The 16,420-nt window shown below is 37.5% G+C and overlaps 1 protein-coding gene across 2 annotated transcripts in view; it reads right to left on the bottom strand.

Moving 5' to 3' along the window:
• Nucleotides 1–16,420, bottom strand: part of LOC308613962 (WD repeat-containing protein 89) — a 104,787-nt gene that overhangs the window by 75,602 nt on the left and 12,765 nt on the right. The window contains exon 2 of one of the 2 annotated variants that reach the window (XM_081228134.1): nt 3,392–3,481. The exons of the other annotated variant lie outside the window; for it this stretch is intronic. Coding sequence (XP_081084260.1) covers nt 3,392–3,481 — 90 coding nt within the window. The remainder of the gene's footprint in view (nt 1–3,391; nt 3,482–16,420) is intronic. 2 annotated transcript variants of the gene reach the window in all.

A 16,420-nucleotide genomic window follows, 5' to 3' on the forward strand; every position in this document is an offset into this window, starting at 1 on the left:
ATTAACAAGTAATTATTACCCAGAAATAACCACTATTAAAACTCTTAGTGTTTACTGTTCTGGATCTTTCTCTATAACATGTTTTCAGGATTTTCCCTGTTGTTTGGTTAGTTTGATTTTTATGTCTTGTTATAAAAATGGGTTTGAGGCTTCCCTGGTGGCGCAGTGGTTGAGAGTCCACCTGCCGATGCAGGGGACACAGGTTTGTGCCCCGGTCCGGGAAGATCCCACATGCCGCGGAGCCGCTAGGCCCGTGAGCCATGGCTGCTGGGCCTGCACGTCCAGAGCCTGTGCTCCGCAGTGGGAGAGGCCACAACAGTGAGAGGCCCACGTACCACACACACACAAAAAAAAATGGGTTTGAGAGGTACATTCTACTTCATGATCTCATAATACCTTTCTAAAAAGACTTTCCACATATAGAAAAATAAACTTTTAGTACAATTTTGGGTAAATGTAATTATAACATATTCATAATTTTACTAATGTAGAAACAAAACAGTAATTTGTCAAGTACTTAATCTAGTAATTTAAAAATGGCTTGTGTTTCAAGAAATTTTTAGAGCTAAGTTTGATAATGAATAAAGGAAAAATGGGGACTTCCCCATTAAGTTAAGACTCTGCACTCCCAATGGGCTCAATCCAGGTCGGGGAACTAAGATCCCGCATGCCGCATGGCACAGCCAAAAAAGTAAACAAACAAACAAACACATAAATACATACATACATACATACATACATAAATAGAGGAAAAATGGATGTAGTAACTCCTCTACTTTTCTGGGGATTAAGAAAATCTATTTAGGAAGGTAGGCAAATGTTAAAAATAAACTTAAGTGTTGCTCTTTGTGTTATAACAATAAAAACAAAGCGTATGGAAAATACTCAACAAAGTGCTCGTTATAAATTATTTAGACTACATTATTAGAACTTTCTTCTTAATGTTAATAAAGACATCTGCTTAGATAGTATGGCATCTAAGCACCTATTAGCAACTTCTAGGGCATACTCTGCCTATAGTTCCATAGTAATTTCACAATAAACAATGAAGATACAAATTATGATTAAGACAATAGTTCAAAATGCAGGTAATTACTGAAGCATTAAAATATAGGAAAAAGTAAAAATTGTGGGAATATATTAGATCCATAATGTAAAAAGGGGGGATTCATTATGACTATAATTTCATATATTAATTATCAAATGATAAAACCAATATGTTATTGATTCGGAATAATCGTGCTTATAATACAGAAACATAATTTACAATGCTTGCAAGTCATCTGTGATTTTACTTTTAAAAGGAAAACAACTTGCAATGCTATACATAATAAAATTCAGTAGCTACTCAGAATAAAACTGATAAAGACATTTTATGGGACAAGATCGTTTTTGAATAATTAAAAGATGGGCTGGGGAATTCCCTGGTGGTCCAGTGGTTAGGACTTGGTGTTCTCACTGCTGGGGCCCGGGTTCAATTCCTGGTCTGGGAACTAAGATCCCACAAGCCTCACAGTGCGGCCAAAAAAAAAAGACCGAGGGTTATTGGACTCATGATTTGGTTGTCAGACGCATGATTTGAAAAATAATACATCAATATTGTTTTTACTTCAGCTGATTCAAGAACAGATGTTATCCAGTATCTAAACATGAACTGAACTCAGCTTGAATATTTAATCAATTCACTATACATTTCCTTTTTTTGAAGAACAGCATGGTTGAGATTACATATTCAATATATTAAGATTCTTATTCCTCTTTTATGATGATAATGAATCTAGGGATAATATTATCATTCATAGATGTATAACCTTTTGTTAGTTTTTTAGGTGCGATATTGCTAATTGGTAGTGGAAGGGAATAACTGTAACATGGCACAGAGATGGAAAACATTTTCTTGTGACTAATATTAGATTTGATATAAAAATGTGATACTTAGTCTATTATAAAATTAGTAGAGATTAGTCAGAAAGATAATTATATGCCAATTCATAATTTGCATTAATATAAATAATTATAAAAAATAAAACACAAATAGCTTGCTTCTTAACATAGCATTTGGGACTTCTGGAAATTTACTAGTGAAGGGGCAGCTGCTGGAAGCAAGCAATCTGAGGAAGAAGTAGAAACCCAATACTTCTACAGCTACGGAATAAGCTAATGACACACTTTTATGAGCAGAAAAGTCTAAAAATGTGAACTTGTTAAGGACAAGAAAAATTTTATATAATCCATTATAAACTTTTGGATTCCATGAATTCATTTCTATCTCTCCACCTTTCTTCTGATCCTTTATCTACAAGATAATACATAATATATTCACAGAGTGTCCTAAGAGACACCACACTAAATGCAAGGGATAGAGAGTTACTTTTCTCATGTTGCTTATTTTCTAGTGGGGATGAGAGATAAAGAAAAAAGCAGTAGCAATTTAGCATAAGTGCTATGCCAGAATTATGTTCAATATGCTCTGGGAGAAAGGCTACCTAACCAGTCTTGAGAAAGGAAAGATGGGGAAGGTAATGACGCTTTAGGAGATAATTTTTTTTGTGAGTCATGAAGAACAGGAGATGATAGTCCGTTAGGCAAAGAAAAGGAAAAGGGCATTCCATGTGGCGGTTAAGGCATTGCTAACGGTATGGAGATATGAAACACCCTTTGCATTTGAGGAAACACAGGTCATTCAGTATGGCATCTATACTTGCATTTTGGGCAGTAAACTACAACAGGAGGCTAAACACTGTATGGATCAGTGTCCTACTGGAAGTGGGGCTGCTAATTAAGAAGCTGCTGCAGTAATCTGGTTAAGAGATGGTGCAGGCCCGAACTAGGAAATGTCAATGGGATAGAGGGGAAGGGAAGTGAGTAGGTGTGGCTGGCTGAAAGAGTACAGCGTCTCTGTGCTGCTGCTTTTGAAACTGAATTGCATTCTCAAAATAAAATATCTGATGTAAGCCAAGAAAACTAGAGTTTAATATTCAAATACAAGTGGCACCAGGGCAGTTTAAGTTCATTTAGCTTCTAGTCACTGGGTCCTCACTTATAAGTAGAGCTCCTTGGTGTCTGTATTTACATTGTTGGTTTTGACTCAGTGGTAGGAAAGGCATAGAAGAGAATGAGAAAGAAAAGAAAAGTGAAACTGGAAGGAGGGAGAAATGTTATCCTGAGTATAATACTTGGTTATTGTGGGAACTGTTTGTATGAAATACGTGATAACTACATTAAAATTTTACAAAGCATCCTGTTTCTATTTTTGCAAAACAAAGAAGATTTACAGTAACTACATTTTCTCATTTAGGTTTCCAGTAAGTTTGAAAATGATTAAAAATTATACAATTGCCTGTCGATTTTAGAAAAAAATAAAGCTCTATGAACACAATGTTTTCCTTACCAGAATGGAGTGCATGCCCATGTAAATTCTACTTAGGCAAACTAGAGAACACCAGCAGGGAATAAGAATCAGTCCATATATAAGAGGATACTAAAGGGAAAAAAAAGGTAAAATTAGTTAAATAAATTAGGTTAAATATAAACAAGCAAATAAAAAATCACTATACTACAAAACTCCAGGAGAACAAGAACTATGTGTTTTTTACTCTCCGTTGTATTCCCAGCACCTAACCATAAGCATGGCACATAGCAGACATTCAGGAAATACTTTTACATGAATGAACAAATGAATCAAATGGAATGCTTCTACAATCTTCGTTGTGGGAATTGGCTCATTTTTGCTTCTACAGTAAAGATTCAATCACTGGTATGCTACAGAAGAAAAACAGGTAAGAGACATACTTTTACTGTAGCTCCAAAATGAAAGTGCCTCTGGAATAATGCCTGAATCTGGTCCAGGTGAATATCATTGCTCCCTTGGGGAGGAGGCATTATCTCCCTCTCACTTCCATCAGTGACTGACTGCTATTTGCCATTTCCACATCTTCCTTTCGATATTCAGCATCACGTAATTTGTTGTCCATTTTTGCCCCTCCACTAAAATTTCAAATGGCAACCTTATTACAAAAAATTTTGGTGGGATACTGGGAGCAGAAAGCCATAAATTGGGAAAAAACTTAAAATGTAGACAACTCTTAGTATTAATGGCACTGGTATTAGACTTGGCTTTGAAGCTCCTGATATTAAGGGGAAGGAGGAAATGATTGATGGATGGGCATGTGCCTGATAACTTCAAATTTCTCAATGAAATTGAAGCCAAGATAGTTCAATTCAATAAGAATTCAAGGTGGTTCAATAAGAAGTGGAGTTGAAAGAGTTAAGTAAGGTTGCAAGAAGAGTGGTCAAGATTTAGTACACAGTTGTTTTGATTTGACTTCTCTACTGCTTTTAACATGGCCCACATATTTCTTCCTGAAAGTCTAAATACCTTGATTTCGACAGCATCACACTCTCGTGGTTCCCCTTTGACCACCTATTTTTTTCTGTGTTTTCTGCACAAGAGCATGTATTCCTCTAATTGTTCCTTAAACGTTAGTTTAACTAAGGGTTCTGCCCTTAGTAGTTATTGGCAGTCTCACCTTTTCTTATCTTTTAACTACTACTTAGCATGCTGAAGACCTATCCATGTCCTTGGATTAAGAACCATTTAGCCAACCCCTGCACATATCTCCATCTTGAGATCCTTATGGAGGTAAACATACTATACCTCAAACCCAACTCATCATCCTACCACCTAGACTTGTTCCTCCTCTCATATTCCCTATTTCACTTGGAAGTATCATAATCTAAATGAGAAGTATGAATTATCCTTGATTTCTCCCTTATCCCTCATATTCAACCAATAAGCAAGTCTTGCTGATTTTACTTTCTAAATATTTCTGATTCTGTCATCTCTTCACCCTACTTATACTGTCCTTATTTGGATCCTCATAGTTTCTTTTCTAGGCTCCATGTATTTCTTCAGACATTCTTCCATATGCATGAGGAACTTGGTTAATGGGGCAGACAGACATGTAACCCTATAAGGAGGTTAAGGGCTATGATAGGAGTATAATAAAAATTCAGAGGGAGTCTAAGGGATGGGCCTTTAACTTAGTTTAAGGATGTTAGTTGAGTCTCCCAGATTAAGATTCAAATTGTCCCAAAAGATAAGTAGGATTTACTCTTTAGAGGAAAAAGAAGCACAGGGCAAAAAAGATAGAGGACATTACAAACAGCAGGAGCAAATGAAGAAATGCTTGTGTCCAAGAAGCTGTAAGTAGTGAGGTTTTCTAGGAGAATAAGTTTTAAATTCTTGCTGAGGAAAGGCACTAAATAATAAACACAAAATATGCAAATTATACATATGTAAATATATAAATGACATTTTATATAACATCTACAAATTATACAATAAAACATGATAAGTACTATGGAGAAATAAAAAGAGAACAGGTGTTGAAACAGTAATGTTCACCAAATATTCCTTGTGCTCCTTTTGCAGTTAGATTGGGGCCATGTGACTGGTTCTGACAATGAACTGGGAAAAAGGTGGCTTCTGCCCCTTTCAATCATTCTATGAACTCTCTCTTCCCTATAGATGTGATGCTGGAAGCTGAATGTTGAGATGCATCACAAGATGGGCAAACTTCTATCAGCCTGGGTCCCTGAGGTTCTAAGTGGAACAGAGTTGTTTGCTAACCCATAATGGATATGAAACACAAATGAGAAATAAGCTTTTGTTGTTAAGCTGTTTTCAGGGTTAATCATTACCACAGCATAACCACACCTATCATAATTAAAACTGTAACAGAAATAGGATGAGGAGTATGGGAATGTGAGTGGGGCAGGTTAAAGTATTAAAAGATAGTCAGTGTAGGCTTTATATTGACAAGCTGAGATTTAAGGCAAGACTGGATGGAAGTGAGAGAATTAGCCAACCAGGTATCTGAGGAAAGAACATATATGAGGCAGTGGGATCAGGTAGAGCAAAGTCTTTAATGAGGAAATGCGACTGGCAAGGAAGCTAGTGTGGCTGGAACAGAGAGAGCAGGTAGGAGGAGAGGTGAGAGACGTCATGGCAACCAGAGCCTAAGAGCCCTCCGTAAGAAATCTGATTTTGGGGGGAATCAAATGGGGAGCCATTGCAGGGTTTTGAGCAGAGCAGTGTCATGGGATTAGACAATAAGGGAGCAAGGGTGGAAGCAGGAAGACCAGTTAGGAGGCTGCTGTTACAGTCTAGGTGAGAGATGATAACAGTGGCTTTTGTCTCTGTAGCAGGCACTCAGGTTTTTTCAATTTTTCTGTTAATTTTTTTTTTTAACTGTTAATAGCAAGGGAGAGGCAAAGAAGTAAAAACTACCACCACCACCAAAAAAGTCTCCTATGCGTCTTTCTTCTTTCTCTTTTTTCACTTAGACCCCATAAGGAAGTTAAAAAGTACAAAGTTATTGGTGGGAATTCTCTTACACAATAGATAGAAGAAAAATTCATTTATTAAGTCTCAAAAGCTAGGACTGAAGGTAGGCAAAAAGAAGCATTTTAAGTTAATTGAATTTAACTTAACTTAATCCACCTTTATTCAGGTTTACTAACTCCAAGGTGTTTAAATGGGAGAGTTAGGAATGCGAACAAGCTACATGCGGAGGCTTTTCCCCTATTCCAGAGCACCTTTAGATCTCACTGGGGTAAGATGACTACTTGGGAAAAGAACAAGTCACTTTTTTTTTCATTGACGGTTGATTTTTTTAAGCCATTAGTCTCTACCTTCACAATATTTTCCCTAGATTTTTTTTGTGGAAACAAACACATTTGGGGGAAGACCTGATTCAGTTCTGACTACATAACTTTCACATTCGCTCCCCACAGAACAGAATTCAGTATAATTACAGTATCAAAGCAAAGAAGTATTTTATCAAGCAATCTTTTAAGCAGATAAAAAAGATCACAGATCTTAATGACTATAAAAAGTAAAACCACCTAGAAAAACTAGATAAAGTAATATTCCTAAAGTGGGACCATGTTGGGGGAGGAAGATTATGCATAATAACCAATTCATCTGGCACACTTATTTTATATTTAAGAATATCCAAATTATAACTACCTTTTTATTTTATGTTAAACTGTCTCTAAAATTTAGGACCACTAATATTTAGGACCACTGTCCTCATTTAGATATTGCTGGAAAGAAAACAGATTTATGTGGAATTATCCTTTCCTAAGAAATGACAGAATCTATTACAAATATATAAAATATACATAGACCACTCCTTTTCAGTCATTTTTGTTAGTTCCCCCCTTTAGTCACAGCTCTTTAGTATTAGTGTGCCCATTTCCCAATCTACACTCACTTCCTTAGTGATCTCATCCAGTCCCAAGGATTTATATACAATCCATATGTTCATGACTCAAATTTCCATCTCTAGCCAGGACATGTCTCCTGAATCTCAGACTTTTATATCCAACAGCCTATGTGATCAATGTCTAACAGGCATCTCAAATGTAACATGACTAAATCTGAACTCCTGATTTCTCTGCCATCTCCACATCTGACCAGCTTAAATTCCTATGGTTATCTCCTTCCTAATAAATGACTTCTCCACTGTTCCATTCCTCAGGCCAAATACCTTGTTGTTAACCTTGACTTCCTCATTCATACCCATCATCCAATCCATTAAAAGTGTCAGTTATACCTTCAAAATATATCTAGTTATTAATTGTAATCTCCATGGTAACCACAAAGTATCTAAAAAATATACACAAAAGGAAATAAGAAGGAAATAAAAATGGTACGCTATAACCCTCCAGTTCCCTTTCCCATTGGATATGAACCCTGGTCTTGGTGGTCATAAAAGGAGGAATAGTAGTCCTGAAGCTGTGCTCATAGTGTCTGCTATATAGCATGTGGGCTCGTTTAAAACAAGGTAAAAAAAAAAAAAAAAAAAAAAGGTACGCTATAAAAAACTCAAACACAAAAGAAAGCAGTAATGTAGGAAATTAGAAGTAAAAAATGCATAAGACACACAGAAAACAAATAGCAAAATGTCAAAAGTCATTCCTTATCAGTAATTACTTTAGATGGAAATGGTTTAAACTCTCCAATGAAAGGCAGAGATTGGTAGAATGGATAAGAAAACACGATCCAACTATATGCTGCCTAAAGAGACTCACTTTGGATCCAAAGACACAAATAGGTTGAATGTGAACAAATGGAAAAACATATTTCATGCAAATAGTAACCAAAAGAGAGAGCTATGTGGCACTACTAAAATCAGATAAAACAGACTTCAGGTCAAAAATTGTTACCAAAGACAAAGGACAATATGTATTGATAAAAGGATCAATTCATTAAGAAGATATAATGATTGTAAACACATTTGCACCAAACAAAGCCCAAAAATAACTGAAGCAAACATTGACAGAATTGGAGAAATAGTTCTACAAGCCAGTCTCATCAGCATTGAAAACCTGCTTTTCCACATAGCCTTTTTCCTAAATAACACTTAGCAGACAACCTAAACATTCTCCCACAGCCTCTTGATCTTGACTCAGGATTATTGCAAGTTTAACATTTTTCATGCTGTATAGTCTTTTGAAATGTGCAGGCCAGTTAGTACTACAAGAGAAGAATTTAATATTTTCCTTACTCTGGGTAACATGATTTCATTGGCTTTCATCTTCATAACGATGCTGTCCACTATGCTTTCTTTTTTTAAATTGGTTATCATCTCATGAATCCACAAAGTCAGCCACTTTTCCATCTTTTCCACAGCTTCATCAGACACTACAGATACTACTTCAGCATTTCCAGAGTGGCCTTACATACACATCAGTGAATTTCCTCTTCCCTTTTCTGGATATACTATATTGTTGATGCATTAATATTGAACTCATGGTCAAAAGAACTATAACTGGTGCCTGAATGAATCTTACCTCACACACATATATTTCCTTTGTAAAGCATATCACAGCCTTCTTGTATGTAGGAACACTAAACAGCACTGCAGCTTGGGGACCATTTTAAACAGCAAAGCCATCAAAAAAAAAAAAAAAAAAGCACAAAGAGGGCTTCCCTGATGGCGCAGTGGTTGAGAGTCCGCCTGCCGATGCAGGGGACACGGGTTCGTGCCCCGGTCCAGGAAGATCCCACATGCCGCGGAGCGGCTGGGCCCGTGAGCCATGGCTGCTGGGCCTGTGCGTCCGGAGCCTGTGCTCTGCAGCAGGAAAAGCCACAGCGGTGAGGGGCCCGCGTACCGCAAAAAAAAAAAAAAAAGCACAAAGACATGACAAAGGTGGTACTGAGCAGACTGCAAAAAGGACTCTTGTTTGCAGTATAACAGCTGAAACAAGAAAGCAGTTTATTGCCTTGTTCAGCCTTGGCTGGGAACACGTATGCCAGGTGACTCAAATTTTTCACCACTCTGCACAGGTCTGAATGTACTGATTCTCGAGTGACAAATTCTACTGAGTAGGTAAACTTACAAACAAGCAATCCATGAATAATGAGGATCAACTGTATGTAGAAATTAAACTACTCTTTTTTTTTAAAATTGTTGTTTGGCTGTGTTGGGTCTTAGTTGCAGCACGCGTTGCAACTCAACGGCTCTTCCTTGCGGTGCGGGGGCTTCTCTAGTTGCAGCTCACGGGCTTCTCTCTAGTTGTGGCCCGCAGGCTCTAGAGCGGAAGGGCTCAATAGTTGCGGTGCAGGCTTAGCTGCCCCGTGGCATGTGGGATCTTAGTTCCCTGACCAGGGATCGAACCCGTGTACCCTGCAACAGAAGACAGATTCTTAACCATTGGACCACCAGGGAGGTCCCGAAATTAAACTACCCTTAAATAACCATAGGCCAAAGATGAAATCACAGGGAAGTTATAAAATAGAGACAAGTAAAAACGAAACACAACATACTAAAAATCATGTAACACAATAAAAGCAGCACTCAGAGGGAAGTGTATAACAGTGGAGCCCTACATTAAAAAGAAAGAAATCAGTCACAACTCTGTACCTTGAGGACTAGAAAAAGAAGAGCAAACTAAATGCAAAGCTAGCAACTGAGGGAAATAATAAAATGACAAGAGTGGAGAAAAATGAAATACAGAATAGAAAAACAAGAGAAGCAACACAACTAAAAGTTATTTCTTTAAAAAGAACAACAAGACTAATAAATCTACAGCCTGGCTGACAAAAAAAAAAAAAAAAAGAAGAGGATGCAAATAACTAAAATCAGAAATGAAAGTGGAAACATTACTATTGATCTTACAGAAATAAAAAGGATTACAAGACAGACTTCCCTGGTGGCACAGTGGTTAAGAATCTGCCTGTCAGTGCAGGGGACACAGGTTCGAGCCCTGGTCCAGGAAGATCCCACATGTTGCAGAGCAACTAAGCCCGTTCGCCACAACTACTGAGCTTGCGCTCTAGAGCCTGCAAGCCACAACTACTGAACCCACGTGCCACCACTATTGAAGCCCTCACACCTAGAGCCTGTGCTCCACAACAAGAGAAGCCACTGCAATGAGAAGCCCACGCACCGCAATGAAGAGTAGCCCCCGCTCGCCGTAACTAGAGAAAGCCTGCACACAGCAACGAAGACCCAACACAGCCAAATATAAATAATTAAATTTATTTTTTTCAAAAAGGATTATAAGAGAAAACTATGAATAATTATATGCTAACAAATTAGATAACCTAGATGAAATACACAAATTCCTGGAAAAACACAAACTACCAAAACTGACTCAAGAAGAAATATAGTCTAAACAGACTTACAACAAGTAAAGAAAGTGAATAAGTAATCAAAAACCTCCAAAGTACTAGAGAATGGACTTGAGGATATGGGGAGGGGGAAGGGTAAGCTGGGACAAAGTGAGAGAGTGGCATGAACATATATACACTACCAAACGTAAAATAGATAGCTAGTGGGAAGCAGCTGCATAGCACAGGGAGATCAGCTCGGTGCTTTGTGACCACCTAGAGGGGTGGGATAGGGAGGGTGGGAGGGAGGGAGACGCAAGAGGGAAGAGATATGGGAACATATGTATATGTATAACTGATTCACTTTGTTATAAAGCAGAAACTAACACACCTTTGTAAAGCAATTATACTCCAATAAAGATGTAAAAAAAAAAAAACCTCCAAAGAAAAACCTGAGTCCAGAAAGCTTCACTGGTGAATTCCACCAAACATTTAAGGAAGATTTTATGTCAGTATTTCCCAAACTCTTCCAAAAAACAGAAGCAGAGGGAACACTTCTTAACTCATTCTGTGAGGCCGTTATTACCCTGATATCAAAACCAGACAAAGACATCACAAGAAAACTACAGGCCAATATCCCTTGTGAATACTGATGCAAAAATCTTCTACAAAGTATTAGCAAACAAAATCCAACAGCACATTAAAAGTATTATACACCACGATCAAGTGGTATTTATCCCAGAAATACAAGGGCGGTTCAACAAAGAAAAATCAATCAATGTAATACACCACATTAATAGAATGAAGTAAAAACAAAACAAAAACACGGGCTTCCCTGGTGGTGCAGTGGTTGGCAGTCTGCCTGCTGATGCAGGGGACACAGGTTCGTGCCCCAGTCCAGGAAGATCCCACATGCCGCGGAGCGGCTGGGCCCGTGAGCCATGGCCGCTGAGCCTGTGCATCCGGAGCCTGTGCTCTGCAATGGGAGAGGCCACAACAGTGAGAGGCCCATGTACCACACAAAAAAAAACAAAAACAAAAACAACACATTATTATCTCAATTGGTACAGAAAAAGCATTTGACAAAATCCAACACTCCTTCCTAATAAAAGGTCTCAAAACCTTGGAATAGAAGGGAACTTCCTTAACGTGATAAAGGGCATTTATGAAATATCTACAGATACTATTAAGTTCAATGGTTGAAAGACTGAAAGGTCCCTCCCACCCTGCCTGCCAAGATTAGGAACAAGACAAGGATGTCTACCTCTCACCATTGCTATCTAACACTGTATTGTAAGTTCTAGCCAGAGCAATTAGGCAAGGAAAAGAAATAAAAAACATCTAAATTAGGAAGTAAAACTATCTCTATTCACAGATGACATGATGTTAAAAACAGAAAATCCCAAAGAATCCACAAAAAACTACTAGAGTTAAGAAATTAATTCAGCAAGTTGCAGGGTACAGGATCAATGCACAAAAATAAGTTTTGTTTCTATACACCAGTGATGAGTAATCTGAAAAGGAAATTAAGAAAACAATTCAATTTACAATAGCACCCAAAAGAATAAAATACCTAGGAACAAATTTAGCCAGATAAATAAAAGAACGGTATACTGAAAACTACAAAACATTAATAAAAGAAATTAAACTGAAAACTATAAAATATTAATAAAAGAAATTAAACACCCTTATATTTGACAGGATATATTTATGCATTAGGATATATTTTATGTATATTCTATATGTACATATATACTACAAATACTTATATGTACTTAAAATAATAGTATTTATTTTAATTATTGTCTAGTGTCTGCATATAGTAGACAGTCAATAAATACTTGTTGAATGAAGTAAACGTAAGCCTTTAGCCACTAAGAACATCAGTCTTACAGTATCTCATTCAAGATAACTTGGGGTCAAAAGCCATGGTATCATTCAATTCCTGGCCTCAAACCTGGGCTATGTTAAACTTTAGTTCTAAGAGCATCTCTGGAATTCACCATGATAAACTGCAATCTGAAAATCCTGTTGAGTAAACTAGGAAAGGGAACTTCCAATACTTGTTTTAAAATAAACATTATTAGGTAAGGATTCTGTAGCTTAAGCTTTTAAAAGTAATATATACTTTCTAAAACAAAGTAACTCAAGTTGCATAGAAATATAAAAGCCACTTCATTCTACAACACAATATGAACTATATTTTCTACACTAAAAGCAAAAATAAATAATCAAAAAAAATTTAATCAAAATAGCATGTCTTCCTTCATGGTACCTTCCACACTGGTAGACTAATGTAGAGTAATATGTCGGTTCAAATAGGTAAAACAAAATCTGACCCACATATAGTCATTTAATGTACATATTAATAAAAATGTGTACTAAAACATTTTCAACTCAATCTACTGTTTTGACCTATACACATTTGTTGTCATCTTAGTTACTGTTTCACTGTCAAACTTTTATATCACAGTTTAGCAAAAGAACTCATCAATAGAACTTAATTATAATTTTAAATGTCTTTTATATTACAAACCACAGTAAGGAAATACTATTTATTAGCAAACTAGTTGATGTGACCTTATGTTAACAAAATAAGTCCATTTCCCAATTCCTATTATAGGGAAGGGATTTGTGAGGAAAAAAGATAAGGGCTACATGTAATATTATACAGATTGCATCATTTTAGAGCTGCTAAAGGAAGTTCTAAAGCCCACAGCTTTCCAGATAGTTAAGGTGAACAACAAATTCTTAATTCCCTCTGCAGAAACCAGAGTAGAAACAAAAGAAATTTAGTAAATCCAGGCAGTATCCAATTCATTAATTCATTTGATTGTAACCTGTCAAATCATTTTTAATCATTTTTAATCTAATTGTCTCTTGGATAATATAGCCTATTTGCTCACAAGGTCCCAGAAAATCTCTCCAGTGTCTAGTACAGGTTCTGTAGAGATTTTTTTTTTTTTAATTCCTAATTCAAATCTCTAGGGTTGGGAGCAAATCTAGTCTGGGATGACAACAGCTCTTCTGGAGCTGCCTCAGCACTTGGGAGAGTAAGTGGAATAAAGGCAATTAAGTACAGTAATTTTCAAAATGCAAAAGGCATTGCAAAAGAAAACTCAAACTGGATTTTTTTATACCTCAAATTCAATTCTAGGCAGATGTTAGAAGAAATATGTGTGGGTTTGTTTTTTATTGAGATGTTAATAAATTAAATAATTTAGCGTACAATTTACCATGTACTAGGCACAATTCTAAGAGCTTTACAAATATTAGCTCATTTAATCATCAGAACAACCCTAAGGGGTAGGTGTTCTAATTTAAATGAAACAGGCAGAGAGAGGCCCAAAATCAAACAGGTATTAAGTTACAGAGATGAGATTCAAACACTGGAAGTCTGATTCCCAAGTCTGAGCTCTTAACCACTATACTAAGCTGTATAAAGTGTATTGTTTGTTTAATTCCTTGTATCCCTAGGATCAAAAATACCACAGATACATTTTACTTAGTTTTTCTTAGAATGGAGGCTAGGTACAAATTTCACTTAATTACAAGTACAAAGGATCTTACACTAATTCCTCTCCCCTCTCTTTACAAAATAAGAAACAGACCCAGCAATGCTAAATAACGTTTAGTATTATATTCTAGTGGCCTATTCTGATGACTTTTCCAATTTACCATGCTTATTACTTTACACTTTTATCACTACACAAATAGGTTATAATTTTGAGTTTGGTAGGGATTCCTAGCTTCTATTTTCTTTTTCTTAGAGAATGTTGAGCTTTATCTGCTGAATTTATGTTATTTCCTCTAAAAAGAATGTTTTTACTTAAGTCTTCAGATCTTATCAAAAAAGATGAAAGAGGGAATTCCCTGGCAGTCTAGTGGTTAGGACTCCTCATGTCCACTGCCGAGAGTGTGGGTTCAATCCCTGGTTGGGGATCCTGCAAGCTGGGCAGCCACAGAAAAAAGCAAAATGACAACAACAACAACAGCAAAAAGATGAAAGAAAAATGTACAAATCCTTCCTATTTTCAAATCAATAAAAAATTACCAAACTCAAAACAGATTATATGACCTCCTAGATGTTTTTAATTTCATGCCACTATCTAATCTTTTCATTGCAAATCCTATCACAGAACACTTATCTAAACATTTCCTTCAGTTATTCTACAAAATGTTTTTACTCTTACTGATATGCTTTCCTTAAATATTTATCACTCATAATTGGAATTATTTTTTATATTAGGACATTTTCCATTCACACTCACTGAAGTCAGTAAGTCAATAAAATTACTTACAATTAAAGCAGTTATAGGGCTGCCCTGCTGGCACAGTGGTTAAGAATCCGCCTGCCAATTCAGGGCACACGGGTTCGAACGCTGGTCTAGGAATATTCCCACATGCCGCGGGCAACTAAGCCCGTGCGCCACAACTACTCAGTGCTCTAGAGCCTGTGAGCCACAACTACTGAGCCTGCGAGCCACAACTGCTGAGGCCCACGCACCTAGAGCCCGTGCTCCACAAGAGAAGCCACCGCAATGAGAAGCCCGCGCACCGCAACAAAGAGTAGCCCCCACTCGCCGCCGCTAGGGGGAGCCCGCGCGCAGTAACAAATACCCAATGCAGCCAAAAAAAGAAACATTAAAAAAAAAAAAGCAGTTACAAAGACTGTTCTTAGTAGAATTCAAAAATTTTTAAAGTAACTTAGGGCTTCCCTGGTGGCGCAGTCGTGAAGAGTCCACCTGCCGATGCAGGGGACACGGGCTCCTACCCCGGTCCGGGAAGATCCCACATGCTGCGGAGCGGCTGGGCCCGTGAGCCATGGCTGCTGAGCCTGCGCGTCCGGAGCCTGTGCTCCGCAACGGGAGAGGCCACAACAGTGAGAGGCCCGCGTACAAAGTAACTTAAACATGGGACAAAGGCAAGCACCAAGAAAAAAATTATATTTTCCATTTGAGGAATGGACAGTGTTTATATGAACAACAAAGGACAGGAAGAACACATTACTGATATATCTTGCACTGTTCTCATACACTGCTAGTGGAGTAAAAATTGAGGCAACCTTTCTGGAAAGCATTTTGTCAATACATAAAAGAGCTATAAATGTTCATATACATTGAATCAGTAACCTCTCTCCTAGAATTCTTCACTAAAGAAATAGAAATGAGGGCAAGGATTATATATATAAATATGTTTATCATAAAATTATACCATACAACAGTGAATAAATCAACATTTATTGATAATAAAGTAGTGCTTAAAATATCAGTTTTTGGGAATTCCCTGGCAGTCCAGTGGTTAGGACTCGGCGCTTTCACTGTCGAGGGCCTGGTTCAATCCCTGGTCGGGGAACTAAGATCCCATAAGCCACGCAGCAAAGCCAAAAAAATAAAATAAAATATCAGTTTTGGGAGCTACACAGACCTGGATCTAGCCACTTACTACATGCATTTATTGGGACTCTAAAAATGTAAATAACAGATATTAAATTATCTTAAGGGGAAAAAAAGAGATGTATCTGTAAAGTTACAGAGCATCTCACAGAACCCTAGGGCAGAATGAGGCTAAGCTTCAAGAAGAAACTGGAGAGCTTCCCTGGTGGCACAGCGGCTGAGAGTCTGCCTGCCGATGCAGGGGACACGGGTTCGTGCCCCGGTCCGGGAAGATCCCACATGCCGCGGAGCGGCTGGGCCCGTGAGCCATAGCCACTGAGCCTGCGCGTCCGGAGCCTGTGCTCCGCAACGGGAGAGGCCCGCGTATCGCAAAAAAAAGAAGAAACTGGAATAATAAACC

The sequence above is a fragment of the Mesoplodon bidens genome, assembly GCF_964165515.1.
Source record: "Mesoplodon bidens genome assembly, chromosome: 3".
NCBI lineage: Eukaryota > Metazoa > Chordata > Mammalia > Artiodactyla > Ziphiidae > Mesoplodon > Mesoplodon bidens.